At 46.9% G+C, this 18489-nt stretch overlaps 1 protein-coding gene across 1 annotated transcript; it reads left to right on the top strand.

The window, feature by feature from the left end:
* Positions 1–14212: 14212 nt before the first annotated feature.
* Positions 14213–14566, top strand: LOC136533347 (secreted RxLR effector protein 161-like). The gene has a single exon (XM_066525908.1). The coding sequence runs from the start codon at positions 14213–14215 to the stop codon at positions 14564–14566; it is 354 nt and encodes a 117-aa protein (XP_066382005.1).
* The last annotated feature ends 3923 nt before the right edge of the window (positions 14567–18489 follow it).

The following is an 18489-nucleotide window of genomic DNA, read 5'->3' as shown; positions in this document are numbered from 1 at the left end:
TGGTGTCTATGTTGTGTGTATGCTGTTCTCCCTTAGTTCTATCTCTAGCCATAAGCGTGTGGTCGGGACAATGCTTGTTCGTGGTCGGCACGGCTAGTGTGTGCTCGGCAACACTAGCGAGGTTTGGCAGACGGGGTGGTGGTCGACTCACCTGAGCCAGTGATCCTGTGGGCCAACAAGTGGTATCAAGTTGTACAAGCGCCGTCGCCAGACTAACCGCTGGGGATGACGAACGGTTTAGAAATGGGCGACAGCAGTGGCACTACTGTGGCTGTCCAGCCACGACAGGAGGTCGTTGTTCACATGGTGCGGGAGGTCAGCGGCACCAGTTGACCGACGCTGACTCGCACCAACTATGGAGAGTGGTCGGTGACCATGAAGGTCAAGCTCAGAGCCCGACGACTCTAGAATGCTGTTGACAAAGGCACCAACAATGAGGAAGATGATATGTCAGCGTTGATGAAAGCTATCCTCGCTACTATACCAGAGAGTACAGGGAGCCATTGAGAGCGAAAAGCTCTGCTAAGGAGGCATGGGAGGCTATTGCGGCGATACGCGTCGGTTCCGACCGCACAAAGAAGGCGACGGCCTAGCTTCTAAAGCAGGAGTACGCCAACCTCAAGTTCAAGGATGGTGAATCAGTGGAAGACTTCCCCTCCGCCTGCAGATGCTCATCAGCAAGCTAAAGAGCCACGGCATCACCATCAATGAAGAGGAGGCAATCTCCAAGTACCTCCACTCCGTGCCAGCAAGTACATCCAGATCGCTCTCTCCATAGAGACGATGCTGGACTTGTCCACCCTCACCATTGAGGATGTGACAGGCCATCTATGGGCGGTGGATGAGCGCCTAGAACAAGCAACAGCAACAAAGGACAGCGGCAAGCTGCTGCTAACAGAGAAGGAGTGGGCTGCTCGGACAAACTTCGGGGTAGCCTTCTCTAGTCGCCGTGGCAATGGCAAGCGCCGTGGCAATGCTTCTTTCGAAGAGGAAGAAGCAGGTCGACCCCAACGCCTACCGGCGGCTACGAGAAGAGGCCATTGGGCATGGGAGTGCCCAAATCGCAAGCAGGAAAAGAAGGCGGAGGCTCATCTAGCGCAAGCTGATGATGAGGATGAGGCCACTATCCTAATGGCGATGTTCTATGCACTGCATGACGTCGAGGCTGAGGAGAAGAGAGAGGTGACGGTGGCGGAAGGACCTGGAAAGGCCTTGAAGGCTATCAACCTTGATGAACCGCACGCCCAAGTCCTCCTAGGATGTGTGGGTGACAACCAGGAGCAGCGGTGGTATCTGGACTCTGGCACCAGCAACCACATGATGGGCTCCAAGAAAGCTTTCTCTGAGCTCGACGACGATGTTACCGGTACGGTGAAGTTTGGTGATGGCTCAAGGGTGGAAATCCGAGGGCGCGGTACCATCATCTTCAGGTGCCAAAATGGGGAGTACCGTGCGCTAACGGATGTATATTACATCCCGCAGCTGCGTTCTAGCATCATCAACATTGGCCAGCTAGATGAGCGCGGTAGCGAGGTTTTGATCAAGGACGGAGTCCTTAGGATTAGAGACTAGGAGTAGTGGCTTCTCACCAAGGTGAAGAGGTCCCAGAACTGGTTGTACCTGCTCAACCTGAAGGTGGAGCAGCCGGGTGCCTGGTAGCAAGGCACAACGAGGAGCCGTGGTTGTGGCATGCCCGGTTTAGACATCTCAGCTTTGACGTGCTTGATCGGCTGGAGAAGATGGTCCGAGGGCTACCCCACATCGAGCACGGAGGTGAGCTATGTGACAGCTGCCTGGCAGGAAGCAGAGGAGGCTACCATTCCCAAAGGCAGCCAAGTATCGCACGGAGGACACTCTCGAGCTCGTCCATAGCGATCTCTATGGGCCGATCACGCAGCCACAAAACGGTGGTCGGTCGTACTTTCTCCTGCTCATAGATGAATGCAATCGCTACATGTGGCTGCAACTCTTGACGAGCAAAGACAAAGCAGTAGCGGTGATCAAGAAGTTCAAGATGCGCGCGGAGGCAAGAGCGGCAAGAAGCTCTGCACGCTGAGGACTGATCGTGGAGGCGAATTCACTTCGATGGAGTTTGCGGCATACTGCGCGGACCAGGGTGTGGTACGACACCACCGTGCCATACTCACCACAACAGAATGGCATGGTGGAGCGATGGAACAGACGATGGTCGGTATGGCTCGATCCATGATGAAGGTGAAAGCTCTAGTTTGGTTTTGGTGAATTGATGAAACCCTAAGTGCTAACCTAGTTCATCAAGTGATCATGAGATTAGGTAGCACATTCCAAGTGGTGAAGCAAATAAAGATCATAACATGATGATGGTGATGCCATGGTGATGATCAAGTGCTTCGACTTGAAAAGAAGAAGAGAAAAACAAAAGCTCAAGGCAAAGGTATAAATTGTAGGAGGCCATTTTGTTTTGGTTGATCAAGACACTTAGAGAGTGTGATCACATTTAGGTTCGATAGCCATACTATTAAGAGGGGTGAAACTCATATTGAAATGCGGTTATCAAAGTGCCACTAGATGCTCTAACTCATTGCATATGCATTTAGGATCTAGTGAAACTCTAACACCCTTGTAAATGTTTGTGAAAATATGCTAACACATGTGCACAAGATGATACACTTGGTGGTTGGCACATTTGAGCAAGGGTGAAGAAGTTAGAGGTGAAGAGGAGTTAGTCTCGCTGGTCACAAAGTGACTAGACGCTGGTCTCAAAGGGGCCGGCGTGTCCGGTTAGTTGTAGTAGCAAAGACGCTGGCGTCGGTCAACTGACCAGACGCAGGGTCGCTCAGTGACCAGACGCTGGAAGGCTACATCTGATCATATTGTCGGGCAGCGCAGAAAGAAGACACCATGTGACCGAACGCTGGCTGTGTCCAGTCGAGCATGACCGGACACGTTCGGTCGGAAAAAATCATTTCTGGAACCTTACTAGAAATGACCGAATGCTGGAGGCTCAGCATCCGGTCACTTATGCCATAGCGTCCGGTCGGCTTCTGACTGTTGAGATCAGGTGCACAGCATTCAAAAAGGGGGACATGTTGCATGCATCACGTGACCAGACGCTGAGGTCCAGCGTCCCGGTCAGTATGACCGGAGCATCCGATCACCCCGTGTTGTGCCCAGTGAAGGGGTACAACGGCTCTATTTTATGGGGGCTTCTATTTAAGCCCCATGACCAGTTGAAGCTCATACTTTTAGCCATTTTCATTGACATAGCAACCTTGTGAGCTTAGCCAAAGCTCTCCCACCTATCTCCATCATTGATTCATCATCTTTGTGAGATTGGGAGAGAATCCAAGTGCATCGCTGAGTGTTTGCATCTAGAGGCACTTGGTGTTTGTGTTTCGCCTGTGGGATTCTCCTTGTTACTCTTGGTGGTTGCCGCCACCCTAGATGGCTTGGAGCAGCGAGGATCATTGAGCGGAGGGTGGTATTTGTCTTGGGCTCTGATCATGGTGATTGTGAGGGGTTCTTGACCTTTCCCCATGGAGCGCCAAAAGGTACTCTAGTAAATTGCTCGTGGCTTGTGTGATCCTCATCTTGTATTGGTTGTGTGGCACCCTATGGAGGGTTTGGCATGTGATGCCAATTAGCGTGTGAACCTCCAAGTGAGTGAATCGCCACAACGAGGACTAGCTTGCCGGCAAGCAAGTGAACCTCGGTAAAAAATCATTGTGTTCATCATTTGATTCTGAGGTGATTGGCCTTCATTGTTATTCACTCTTGTGATTGATTGGCTCCTTCATCTATACGGTGGTATAACTATCTTGCTTACTCTCTTTATCTTACCGCAAACTAGTTGTCAAGCTCTTTAGTGTAGCTAGTTGTGAGAGGTTGTTAGTTTTGTTAGTGTGGCTCTTTAGTGAGCTTTTGAGAGCACACTAACTTAGTGTAGTGTTATAGCTATTGTGGGAATAGATACTATCTAAACTAGAAATGTGGTAGGTGGCTTGCATTTTAAGTAGGCTAGCGCAACACTTGCTTCGCCTCAATAATTGTCTAACCCTTTTTCTAAGTGTTGTTGTAGAAATTTTATTAGGCTATTCACCCCCCTCTAGCCATTAGGACCTTTCAAGTGGTATCAGAGCCAAGGTCACCGTGATTTGAGGCTTAACAACCTTCGGTGTGAAAATAGCTCAAATCAACAACACCAAGAAGCCACCCTAATTTGATGGCTCAAATTATCCCTATTGGAAGGCTAAGATGACAACATGTATCAAGTCAATCAATAGAAAGGTTTGGAAGGTGGTAGAAACAAAGATTGAGATAGAAGATGAAGAGGCTCCCACTGCCGCCGAAGAGATGCTACTCAAAAACAATGACATTGCTCTTAGTGCCATCCATGGATGCTTTGGATGAAAGAATATTTGCGACAAATCAAGAACATTGAGAGCGCTCATGAGGCATGGAAGAAATTGGAAGAATCATTTGAGGGCACTTAAGCCATGAAGGGTGCAAAGGCATACATTCTCAAGGAAAAATTTGCAAGCTTCAAGATGAAGAAGGATGAGAGTGTGTCGAAGATGTTCCATAGGCTTTAAGTGCTTGTCAATGATCTCAAAGCACTTGGAGAAGAGGTGAAGGACAAGGACTTCTCCCATAAGTTCTTGAGATGTTTACCTTCTAGATTTGGTACATTGGTCACTATTCTAGTGAGGAATGGTTTGGACACCATGACACCAAACCAAGTATTGGGAGATTATAATGGACCGATGATACATATAGAGATAAAGATAAGAAGAAGAAAAGAAGGAGAAGAAAGATGAGAAGAAGGATGAGAAGAAGAAGAGCGTGGCATTCAAGGCCACATCATCCAAGGGCAAAGCAAAGAAAGAAACATCAAGTGAAGAAGATGGTTCATGGGATGATGATGATGATGAGAAGATGGCTCTTTTGTCAAGAGATTTGGCAAGTTCATGGTCAAGAAGGGCTACCGTGCTAGAAGAAAGAAATCTTCATCCAAGAACAAGGAAGAGTCAAGGAGGGTGCTTCAAATGTGGAAGCAAAGATCATCTTGTTGCTCAATGTCCCATACAATAGCGACAATGATGATGACAACAAGAAGAACATGAAGAAGGACAAGAAGGAAAAGAAAGAGAAGAAGGATAAGATACCTTCAAGAAGAAGAAGGGTGGTTCATATGTGGTCACTTGGGATAGTGATGCTTCCTCAAGTTGATGAATGATGATAGTGATGATGACAACACCACCAAGAAGAAGGCATTTGCAAGCATTGCTATCAATGAGAAGCCTTCTCTCTTCGACACTCCATCATGCTTCATGGCTAAGGCCACTAAGGTATAAATTTCTGATGATGGAAGTTATGAGGAACATGATAATGAAATTGAAAATGAAAATGAAAGTGATAGTGATGATGATGAACCTACTAAGGATGAACTATTTGACATGCTAGAAGATGCTAGAGAAACACTTTGACATAATAGAAGGAAATGCAAAAGCTTGCGTAGGGAACTAAAAGCCCTTAAGCAAGCCTTTGATGAGCTCAATGCATCTCATGAGAGGCTAGAGGAAGCCCATGAGAAGCTGGCAAGGCTCACAAAAAGCTTGAAAAAGGTTCATTCCTCTTTGCTTGATGAGCAAACTAAAAAGAAGCATGTTGAAACTTGCAATGTAGGTTTAACTTGTGATATAATTGATGAATCACTATCTATGCCTATCATTGTTCCTCCCACTAGCCCTTCTTGTAGTACTACTACTTCCACCTCGTCTAGTGGTGATGGTCTTACTTGTGATACCTCACTAGTGGTTGAGAATGAGAATCTCAAGGAGGCCAACAAGCTCACTCACACCTTGGCTAAGGCTTATGGTGGTGAGGACCGCTTGCTTATGTGCTTGGGTAGCCAAAGAGCTTCTCTCTATAAAGAGGGATTGGGCTATACCCCCAAGAAACTCAAGGCAACCTTTGCTCCTCACAAGACTAGTTTTGTGAAGAACAATGGTCGGTTTTACACTAGTTGCAAGCAAGTTGGTCATATAGAGCAAAAATGCATGAACAAAAAGTCATAAGCTAATTATCCTCCCTTAAGCTTGATTCATGCTATATGCTTACCAAGGGTGCAAATGGTATTAAGGCTAAGTTCATTGGTAAACCATGGATGGGCTCAAAGAAGAAAGCCATTTGGGTACCAAAGAGCTTAGTGACTAACCTTCAAGGATCCAAGTAAGTTTGGGTACCTAAAAAGAATTGATCTTCTTTTTGTAGATAATTAACAAAGCCAGAGGAAGGCATTGGGTTCTTGATAGTGGGTGCACTCAACACATGACCGGTGATGCAAGAATGTTCAACTCAATCAACACTAATGGCAATGATGGTTATGATAGTATCACATTTGGTGATAATGGCAAAGGCAAGGTCAAGGGCTTGGTAAGATTGCAATATCAATGACATGAGCATATCCAATGTGTTGCTAGTAGAGAGCTTGAATTTCAATTTGCTATCCGTGGCTCAATTGTGTGATCTTGGATTCAAATGCATATTTGGGGTAGATGATGTAGAGATCATAAGTGTAGATGGCTCTAATTTGATCTTCAAAGGTTTTAGATATGTGAATCTATACTTGGTTGATTTCAATGCTAGTGAAGCTAGATTATCTACATGCTTATTTCACTAAGTCTAGCATGGGTTGGTTATGGAATAGAAGGGTTGGTCATGTTGGAATGAAACAATTGAATAGATTGGTTAAGCATGACTTAGTTAAAGGCTTGAAAAATGTTGTGTTTGAAAAGGATAAGCTTTGTAGCTCTTGTCAAGCCGGCAAACAAGTTGGAAAACACTCATCCTAAGAAAAGCATGATGAGCACTAGTAAAGCATTTGAATTATTACACATGGACTTGTTTGGGCCAACACAATACACTAGCATTGGAGGTAACAAATATGGTTTTATGATAGTGGGATGATTACACTAGATACACATAGGTATTCTTTCTAGTGGACAAAAGTGATGTATTTGCAAACATTCAAATACATTTGTCAAAGGCATTCACAATGAGTTTGAAACAACCATCAAGAGAGTTAGAAGTGACAATGGTAGTGAGTTCCAGAACACTAGAATTGATGAGTCATGTGATGAATTTGGAATAAGACATCAATTCTTAGCCAAGTACACACCTCAATCGAATGGCCTTGTTGAGAGGAAGAATAGAACACTCATTAATATGGCAAGGTCTATGCTTAGTGAGTACAATGTGAGTCAATCCTTTTGGGCCAAAGCTATCAACACGACTTGCTATTGTAGCAACCGCCCTCTATTGTCACCCATTGAAAGAGAAGGACACATATGAGCTCTTGAATGGTAGAAAGCCCAACATTGCATATTTTTGGTCTTTGGTTGCAAATGCTATATCTTGAAGAAAATGCACTAGATTGGGCAAGTTTGACAAGAAATGTGATGAAGGATTCCTACTTGGTTATTCCACTACAAGCAAAGCATATAGAGTTTGGAATTTGGATAGTGGTACTCTTGAGGAAGTTCATGATATTGAATTTGATGAAACCAAGGGTTCACAAGTAGAGAATGAGAACTTAGAAGATGTTAAAGGCATTCAACTTTCAAATGCCATGAAGAACATGGATATTGGTGAATTGAGGCCTAGGCAAGTGAATTATGATGAAGATGATCAAGTGCAAGTGCTCTCTAACTCAAATGTGCAAGATGATGCAACTCAATTTAGTACAAGTGGATCTCATGACAATGAACAAGATCAAGTGGCTAGTACATCATCTCAACCCAATGATCAAGTAAGTGCAAGTAATCAAGTTCCAATCCTCCAACTAACCAATGTTGCAAGGGATCATCCATTGGACACTATCATTGGTGATATTTTAAGAGGTGTACAATCTAGATCAAGATTGGCTTCATTTTGTGAGCACTTCTCATTTGTGTCATCTATTGAACCAAAGAAGATAGATGAAGCATTGAAGGATGTTGATTGGGTGAATGCTATGCATGAAGAATTGAATAACTTCACAAGAAATCAAGTATGGGAATTAGTAGAAAACCCAAAGGGACACAATGTGATTGGAACCAAATGGGTCTTTAGAAACAAGCAAGATCAAGATGGGATAGTAGTAAGGAACAAAGCAAGATTAGTAGCATAAGGCTATACACAAGTCGAAGGTCTTGACTTTGGAGAAACATATGCCTTGGTTGCTAGATTGGAAGCAATTAGAATCTTGCTAGCCTATGCTTGTGCCCACAAACATCAAGCTCTATCAAATGGATTCAAGAGTGCATTTCTCAATGGCTACATCAATGAAGAAGTATATGTTGAGCAACCTCCCGATTTTAAAGATGATGAGAAGCCCAACCATGTGTACAAGTTGAAGAAGGCATTGTATGGCTTGAAACAAGCACCTAAAGCGTGGTATGAGAGATTGAGGGACTTCCTACTCTCTAAAGGGTTCACAATGGGCAAGGTTGACACCACTCTTTTCATCAAGAAGATTGGAAAAGATCTATTTGTGTTGCAAATCTATGTTGATGATATCATATTTGGATCAACCAATCAAGATTTTTGTGAAGAATTTGGAAAAATGATGGCTAATGAGTTTGAGATGTCCATGATTGGAGAACTGAGTTACTTCCTTGGTCTTCAAATCAAGCAATTGAAGAATGGTACATTTGTAAGTCAAGACAAGTATATCAAGGACATGATCAACAAGTTTGGTATGAATGATAGCAAAGCCATTAGTGCACCAATGGGAACAAATGACAACTTGGATAGTGATGCAAGTGGCAATATGGTGGATTAAAAGTTGTATCGGTCTATGATTGGAAACCTACTCTATGTGACCGCATCAAGGCTAGATGTCATGTTTAGTGTATGCATGTGTGTAAGATTTCAAGCCTCACCAAGAGAAAGTCATTTAAAGGTTACAAAGAGAATATTGAGGTATTTGAAGCATACACCAAATATTGGTTTGTGGTATCCCAAAGGAGCAAAATTTGAGCTAGCTGGTTATTTCGACTTGGATTATGCGGGATGCAAGGTTGAAAGGAAAAACACTTTAGGCACATGTCAATTGTTGGGAAGATCACTTGTTTCATGGTCATCAAAGAAGCAAAATAGTGTTGCATTATCAACCGCCAAAGCCGAATACATATCCGCCGGTAGTTGTTGTGCACAAATAGTTTGGATGAACGCCACCTTGAGTGACTTTGGAATCAAGTTCAAGAAAGTGCCATTGCTATGTGACAATGAGAGTGCAATCAAGTTGACCAACAATCTGGTTCAACATGCAAGAACAAAGCATATTGATGTCCGCCACTATTTCATAAGAGATCACCAACAAAAAGGGGACATTTGCATTGAGAGTGTAGGCACCAAAGATCAACTTGCTAATATATTCACCAAGCCATTGTATGAGAAAAGGTTTTGCAAGCTAAGGAATGAGTTGAACATATTGGGTTTCTCAAATATGTGTTGATGCACTCCCCACTTATATGACATGCCTCTCCTTCGAGCAATCTAAGGTAAAAGTTGATTGGCATGGCATACATTCTTGCTAAGGACTTGTTTAGTGCATCTAGACATCTCTCACATTTATTAGGCTCATTCATGAAAATCAAAAGAATTTGATGATTGTATGGTACCACTATTGCTTGTATGCTTAATTTGTTCTAGTGGTAGCATATGACATGTTTATGGGCTTGTAAACCTAGTGTTTAATCTAGAAAATAAGCTCTAAGTGTTTAACTCAACATGGTACAAGATAACCTTATTTAGAGGTGTGAAGAAGCTTGTCCTTGAATCAAACCGAGTTAAATATCTTTTGCAAAATGATCTAGATGTGAACCAAATTTTAAAAATATGATTCTCACCCCATTGATTGACATTGATAATCTTAAGCTATCTACATTTTGAACCTTTGTGGTCATTGATGACAAAGGAGGAGAAAAACAAAGATATTAGTACATGGGAAGAAAATAGTGTACAAAGATAGTGAAAATGGGGAGAGAAATAAAGATATAAGTGATAAGGGAGAATTTGATATAGGGGGAGAAATATGACAAAGGAAAGAGATCAATTAAAATTTTGAGCACACAAGTAGGGGGAGCAAGCTCATGAACTTGTATGGTGCATTTGAATGTGCATTACATATGTTTGCTTGCATGGCACAAGTTTTAAATTTCCATGCTTGTGTGATGTATGCTAGTTGTAAGATTGAATGATAAAATGAAAATCTAGCATGAATAGGTTATCTAGTGATTTCATTTCCAAATATTACCAAGTGGTATCTTTTCAAGTGTTTTTCCAAGTGGTATCTAGCTAACTATGGTGCTAAGGATGGTATAATGGTGCACTCCGATTGGTATCACGCTTCAAAGGTCCATCTTTTATACCTTAGCATCATTTGGTAGACATTGTCTTCTATATTTCCTATCTAATCATATGTGCAAGCTACAATCCAAACTCTTAGCACATATGTAGGGGGAGCAATTGCTACCATATGGAGTTCATGAAACTTGTCCATATCCTTTTACACATGGTAAATATGCTTGGGCAAGCAACATGGATTCAATTGAATCTTAATTCATATCTTTGTGTAAGGGTTGTCATCAATTACCAAAAAGGGGGGAGATTGAAAGCTCTAGTTTGGTTTTGGTGAATTGATGAAACCCTAAGTGCTAACCTAGTTATCAAGTGATCATGAGATAGGTAGCACATTTCAATTGATGAAGAAAATGAAGATCATAGCATGATAATGATGATGCTATGGTGATGATCAAGTGCTTGGACTTGAAAAGAAGAAAGAGAAAAACAAAAAGCTCAAGGCAAAGGTATAAACCATAGGAGCTATTTTGTTTTGGTGATCAAGACACTTAGAGAGTGTGACCACATTTAGGTTTGATAGCCGTACTATTAAGAGGGGTGAAACTCATATCGAAATGCGGTTATCAAAGTGTCACTAGATGCTCTAACTCATTGCATATGCATTTAGGATCTAGTGGAATGCTAACACCCTTGAAAATGTTTGTGAAAATATGCTAACACATGTGCACAAGGTGATACACTTGGTGGTTGGCACATTTGAGCAAGGGTGAAGAAGTTAGAAGTGAAAAGGAGTTAGTCTCGCTGGTCACAAGGTGACCGAACGCTGGTCTCAGAGGGACCGACGCGTCTGGTCAGTTATACAACGTGGACGCTGGCGTCGATCAACTGACCAGCCGCTGGGTCGCTCAGCGACCGGACGCTGGAAGGTTGCATCATGTCGTGTTCTCGGACAGCGCAGAAGGAAGTCACTGTGTGACCGAACACTAGCTGTGTCCGGTCAAGCATGACCAGACTTGTCCGGTCAAAGAAATTCGTTTCTGGAACCTTACTAGAAACGACCGGATGCTGGAGGCTCAGCGTCCGGTCGACTATTGACCATTGAGATTGGGCAAACAGTATTCAAAGAGAGGGGACACGTGGTGTATCACGTGACCGGACGCTGAGGGCCAGCATCCGGTCGATCCGACCGGAGCGTCCGGTCACCCCGAGTTGTGCCTAGTGAAGGGGTACAACAGCTCTATTTCATGGGGGCTTCTATTTAAGCCCCATGGCCAGTTGAAGCTTATACTTTTGTCCATTTGCATTGACATAGCAACCTTGTGACATTAGCCAAAGCCCTCCCACTCATCTCCATCATTGATTCAACAACTTTGTGAGATTGAGAGAGAATCCAAGTGCATTGCTTGAGTGTTTGCATCTGGAGGCACTTGGTGTTCGTGTTTTGCTACGGGATTCGCTTGTTACTCTTGGTGGTTGTTGCCACCTAGATGGCTTAGAGCAGAGGATCGTTGAGCAGAGGGTGGTGATTGTCTCCGGCTCCGATCGTGGTGATTGTGAGGGGTTCTTGACCTTTCCCTGGCAGAGAGCCAAAAGGTACTCTAGTAAATTGCTCGTGGCTTGTGTGATCCTCATCTTGTGTTGGTTGTGCAGCACCCTATTGAGGGTTTGGCGTGTGATGCCAATTAGCGCGTGAACCTCCAAGTGAGTGAATCACCACAACGAGGACTAGCTTGCCGGCAAGCAAGTGAACCTCGGTAAAAAATCATTGTGTTCATCATTTGATTCCGAGGTGATTGGTCTTCATTGTTATTCACTCTTGTGATTGATTTGCTCCTTCATCTATATGGCGGTATAACTATCTTGCTTACTCTCTTTACCTTACCGCAAACTAGTTGTCAAGCTCTTTAGTGTAGCTAGTTGTGAGAGCTTGTTAGTTTGGTTAGTGTGGCTCTTTAGTTAGCCTTTTGAGAGCACACTAACTTTAGTGTAGTGACTATAGCTATTGTGTGGAATAGAAACTATCTAAACTAGAATTGTGGTAGGTGGCTTGCATTATTAGTAGGCTAGCGCAATACTTGCTTCGCCTCATAATTGTCTAACCGGTTTGCTAAGTGTTGTTGTAGAAATTTTTATTAGGCTATTCACCCTCCCCTCCTCTAGCCATTAGGACCTTTCAGAAGGCCAAAGATATGACGGCAAGCTTCCGGGGAGAGGCGGTGACCACGGCAGTGTTCATTCTCAACCGCGCTCCCACCAAGGCCCTAAAAGGGCAAGACGCCATTCGAGGCTTGGCATGGACGCAAGCCGAGCGTGTCCTTCCTCTGAACATTCGGCTGCATCGGCCATGTCAGGAAGACAAAGCCGATCCTAACCAAGCTAGAGGATAGGAGCACACCAATGGTGTTCCTAGGCTACACAGAGGGTACCAAAGCGTACTGGCTCTATGACCCACATGGAAACAAGGTGCTTGTTTTGCACGACATCGTGTTCGACGAGAAGGCGTCTTGGGACTAGAACAGTCCAAGCACAGGGGAAGCTGGTGGCTTCACCAGCACCTTCATCGTCGAGCACTTGGTCATCCACGGTGGTGGAGATGCAAGGGAAGAGGTGCCAAGCACTCCAGCGATAGAGCCAAGCACTCCTGGGGAAGTGCCGAGCACGTCGGGAGGGATGCTGAGCATGCCAGGAGTGGTGCCGGAAAGTTCTACGGTGGTGGCAACCACTCTAGGACGGGTGCCTAGCACTCCCGTAGCGGAGCCGAGAAGTCTTGTAGTGGTGCCGACCACTCCAAGACTAAGGCTCGGCACTCCTACAGTGGTGTCGAGCACTGTAGGAGTTATGATGAGCTATCTAGGAGTAGTGTCAAGCACTCCAGTTGCTATGTCGAGCACTTCGGTGGAATAGGGAACTCCTTCAACACTGATCAAGTTCGCCTCACCTCCAAGTGGCATCACTGAGTTCGTGGATGCCTTCCATGAAGGTGAGGAGGTGCGGTTCCACAGGCTGGACGACATCGTTCGCAGCACATGGCCCTCAGGCCTGGTGGGTAGGCCGCTCAATGACCCAGAGCTGCTGCTCGTCAGTGCTGAGAAACCACCCACGTTCGCACTGGCCAAGCATGATGGAGACTAGCGACAGGCGATGCTAGAGGAGATGAAGGCGATCGAGGAAAATAAGACTTGGTAGCTCGTCGATCCACCTCTAGGATGTCGTTCGATCGGCCTCAAGTTGGTGTACAAAGTCAAGCGGGATGAGCATGGCGTCATTGTCAAGCACAAGGCGCGCCTCGTGGCCCGAGGCTTTATACAACGCGAGGGCATTGACTTCGAGAAAGTCTTTGTGCCGGTAGCATGCATGGAGTCTGTCCATTTGCTACTAGCCTTAGCAGCAGCAAAGGACTGGCGCATCCATCATCTGAATGTTAAATCAGCCTTCCTCAACGGCGAGCTGGCGTAGACGGTCTTCGGCAGGCAACCTCCAGGTTTCACCGTCAAGGGAGAGCAGCACAGGGTGCTCTGACTACGCAAGGCGCTCTACGGGCTGCGGCAAGCCCCACAAGCGTGGAACACCAAGCTGGGTGAGCTTAGGTTCACAAGATGCGCAACCAAGCACGCGCTCTACACACGGCGACGGGGGACGGAGGAGCTCGTCGTCGGCGTGTATGTGGATGACCTGATCATCACCGGCGCGCGTGCAGAGGACATCAACAGCTTCAACCACGAGATGGTGGCTCATTTTCGAATGAGCAATCTCAGCGCACTCTCCTACTACCTCGGCATCAAGGTGAGATAGGAGAAAGAGGCGCTCACGCTCGGTCAGAGCGTGTACGCGCATGAAGCTGTTGCTGCGGAGCGGCATGGCTGAGTGAAAGCCATGTGTGACTCCGATGAAGGAGTGGCTGAAGCTAACAAAGGTCAGTACCGCAGCAAAGGTAGATGCAACACTCTACCGGAGCATCATCGGTGGTCTACGCTACCTAGACCACACGAGGCCAGACATTGCGTTCGTCGTGGGCTACGTCAGTCGCTTCATGGAGGATCCCAGAGAGGATCACTGGGCTACAGTGAAGCGGCTACGGCGCTACGTCAAGGAAACGGTGGATCAAGGGATCATCTTCTCCAAGACCGGCGGGAGTAGGCTGCAGCTCAATGTGTTCAGCGATGCAGACATGGCAGGGGACATCGACGGATGGCGAAGCACCTCTAGCGTGCTCGTCTTCCTCGATTCAGCTCCAATTTAATGGTTGTCGCTGAAACAGAAGGTGGTGACACTTTTTACATGTGAGGCAGAGTATGTAGCGACGACCACAGCGGCGTGCCAAGTTGTGTGGCTACGTCGGCTGCTGGGCGAGCTGACCGGCGTGGAAGCTCACCCACCAGCACTGATGGTGGACAACTAGCCCGCCATCGCTCTCGTGAAGAATCCAGTTCTACACGACCGGAGCAAGCACATTGACGTGAAGTTTCACTTCCTTAGGAACTGTGTCGATGGAGGACAGATCGTCATCGAGTTCGTCGAAACTGGTTGGCAGCTCACGGACGTCCTCACCAAGCCGTTCGGACATCTTCGACTCACGGAGTTGAAGGAGATGATCGGTATGGAGGGGGTACAAGAGATAGCAGTAGGATTTTGGAAGAATTGTTAGATAATCTATTGCTTCCTTGTGTGAACACACAGCTAGGGAAAGCGGTGTCGAAAAGGCTCTCTGCCATGGTACTATAGTCGCTGCAGAGGCAGGTGACGAAGGGCTCACCTGCTGGACTGTAGCCACATACAGGGGCAGATGCTAGAGTCAGTCCTGCTGTGTTATCTAGTCACTGTTGTAGCAGGGCAGCTGTATTAGGACTAGATGGATAGAGATGTATATATAGTTTGCCATTGCAACTTAACAAAGAGAGTTTAGATTTGCTATCTCCTATACAGGGCTCCGGCCAACGCTGGTGTCTCTGCTGTGTGCGTATGCTTTGTTCTCTCTTCTTCTATCTCTAGCCATAAGTGTGTGGTCGGACAATGCTTGTTCGTGGTCGGCACGGCTAGTGTGTGCTCGGCAACACTAGCAGATGCTCGGCAAGACCGGTGAGTGGTCGACTCACTTGAACCGGTGATCCTGTGGGCCAACAGTGATCTCTTCTTATTCTGGTGATGATCATGCTAAAGATTTAATCGCTAAGCTTTCTCTAACATCTGATGCAGTACCCCACTACACATTGCGAGATGGACTCCTGCGCTATAAATCCAGAATTTGGATTGGTCAAAATCTTCGGCTACAGCGCAAGTTAATTGCTGCTGTCCATGACAGCGTGTTGGGCGGTCACTCAGGGGTCTCTGTCACTTATGGCAGGCTGAAACAATTGTTTGCATGGCATGGTATGAAGTCCGCTGGCCAGCGATATGTCTCAGAGTGCTCTATATGTCAGCAAGCCAAGCTGGATCTATCCAAGCTTCCCGGTCTTCTCCAACCTCTACCAGTACCGGATCGTGCCTGGACTGTGATTTCAATGGACTTCATCGAAAGTCTTCCAACTTCGGGTGGCTCCAATTGCATCTTGGCTGTGGTAGATCTCTTTTCCAAGTACTCTCACTTCCTGCCCATCAAGCATCCGTTTACTGCTGCGGTTGTGGCAAAAGCCTTCTTTTCCAATGTTTATAAGCTCCACGGGCTGCCAACAGCCATTGTCTCGGATCGCGACAAGATCTTTACTAGCAAATTCTGGAGGGACCTCTTCAAATTGGCAGGGGTCGAACTCCGGATGAGTACAGCTGATCATCCGCAATCTGATGGGCAGTCTGAACGTGTTAATCAATGCTTGGAAACATTTTTGCGCTGTTTTGTTCACACGTGCCCAAAGCAGTGGCGTCAATGGTTGGATCAAGCAGAATTCTGGTACAACACTACTTGGCATTCTGCTTTGGGTCGGTCTCCGTTTGAAGTGCTCTATGGATATCCCTCTCGGCAGTTTGGTATTGCCCTTGCTCCTGATCTCCCAGTGACTGATCTTTCAACATGGCTGACTGATCGTGCTCCGATGACTGATGTCATCCGCCAACATCTCAATCGGGCGAAGCAAAGAATGAAGCGGCAAGCTGATAACCAGCACTCTGAACGTCAGTTTCAGGTGGGAGATATGGTGTATGTCAAGATTCAGCCCTATGTTCAGTCATCATTGGCACAGCGGAGCAATCAGAAACTGTCATTTAAGTTCTTTGGGCCATATCGGGTGGTTGATCGTGTGGGATCAGTGGCCTATCGGCTTGAGCTCCCGGCTTCATCTTCTGTTCGTACGGTATTTCACGTTTCTCAACTCAAAAAGTCGGTGGGTGCTCGCCATTCTTGTCACAGCTGCTCCTCCTTCGGATGCTGTGCTTTGGAGTGTTCTGAGCGCATTCTTCAGAACCGCTCCGTCACCAAGGGTACGCGTTATATTGCTCAAGGGTTAATCAAATGGTCTAACCTGCCTGTTTCTCTTGCTACTTGGGAGGACCTGGACTTTCTTCGCCAGCAGTTTCCCCGCACCATCGTTTGGAGCCGTCCTGGCGCGCAAGGGGGAGGAAGTGTTATGGCCCCTGCTACTGTTCCGCATCCGGCATAAGCATCTGAAGCTGAAGCCACAAGTGAAGAGCCTGGGCCGCGTAGGTCCAGCAGGCCAAGAGCCCAGAACCCGCGCGTCATTGGGCCTGAGTAGAAGCCGGCATGATTAGCCAGTGAGCTATCTGTTATCTGTTACTGCTTAAAATATACGCACAGGTTTCGTGCACCGAAGAATCGTGTGCGCGCCTCGGGCCCAACCACGTCCGCGCAGCGCCGGCGAAGGTTCCAGTCGTGCGCGCGCAACCGTCGAGACTCCGGAACTAGGAAGGACTCGACCGGACTCATCAGAGCTGATACGTAACCCGAACAAAATCTCCGGGAATAAAGACGGAGCTGGAGGAGGGCACCGCCGTGGTGGTAAAGCGCCTGCGGGATGTGGCGGCGGCACGGCGCGGCGCGGCGCGGGGCGGCGAGTTCGCGGCAGCGGCGGCGGCCGCAGAGCACCGCAGCCTCGTGCCCCTGCGCAGGTACTACTGCTCCAAGGACGACAAGCTGCCCGTCCTCGACTACCTCCCCGGCGGCAGCTTCTCCGCCCGCCTCCGTGGAGGCCGAAAAAACCAGCTTCACTCCGCTGTCCGCTTCCTGTCGCTCCCGTGGAACTGTTAGGCGGCCATGGTGCACTTTGCCACAGTGGAGCGAGGTGGCGCCTCCGGACCGGCGCAGGCGACGAGGGCGTCGGGAGGGGCAGAGGCGGCGTGGGGTGGCGGCTCCGGACCGGCGAAGGCGACAAGGGCGTCGGGAGGGGCAGCGCTGGTCCACGTGCACGCGGCGGCGTCCCTGGCTGCCCAGGTCCGACGCCGAACGCCGCAGAAAGAGCCGCTGCGCATGCTGCTGCGGCTGCTGCTTCTTGATAGGCTTGCTCAGGTTGGAAGACGCAAAGTCGCCGCGAGCGGCAACCTTCGGCGATCTTCCGCTGCCGCTGCCGGCGGTCGTGTCACCGCCGTGAGGAGCGGGCGGATCTCGTCGAGTTAGAAGTAGAAGCCACGCCCCCATCCGCCCTGAGGCACCAGTTGCAGTTGCCGTACGACTCCACATTCGGGTACCGATCCGTGCAATACCTGATAGACGATAACGTATATACGTGAACAGCAGAATATGTATTATGTGTCCTTCTGCCTGCAACATACAAATACAGTGAGAGTAGCTTACAGTACGAGGAGACTAGGAACAGGACTCTTGCATGTCTGCTGCTGCTTCGGAAAAAAACACACAAGAATTTAAACAAGGGAAAACCAATTTTATTAAGTTTTATAGACTAGATGTATATACGATACAGTCATATTGGTGAAAACAATCATAAAACAGGCTTTATATTTTTTATTTAACTAGGTAGCGTGCCCGTGCGTTGTTACAGGACAACTAAACTTTTGTACTAAAAACACATGGATCGTATGACATTCAGCCCAGTTTGGAATTTGTCCCATATGCAAGTTAATGAGATATTGTAGAGAGTTTAGTCCCATCTTGGTTGTTAAAGGTGGGATAGACCAACATATAAGACTTCTAGAGTCCATCCCACCATCCCCGGGTTAATCCTTTTATGCGAAGCGAGGACGAAAGCGTAAGTGGGATGG

This window comes from Miscanthus floridulus, unplaced genomic scaffold, assembly GCF_019320115.1.
Source record: "Miscanthus floridulus cultivar M001 unplaced genomic scaffold, ASM1932011v1 fs_863_3_4, whole genome shotgun sequence".
Lineage (NCBI taxonomy): Eukaryota > Viridiplantae > Streptophyta > Magnoliopsida > Poales > Poaceae > Miscanthus > Miscanthus floridulus.
The sequence above is the reverse complement of the archived record's forward strand: the minus strand, read 5'-3'. Positions and strand labels throughout refer to the sequence as shown.

Bases quoted from the DNA above. Each gene is read 5' to 3' on its own strand.
- LOC136533347 (XM_066525908.1), top strand. From the start codon at position 14,213: ATGAAGGAGTGGCTGAAGCTAACAAAGGTCAGTACCGCAGCAAAGGTA.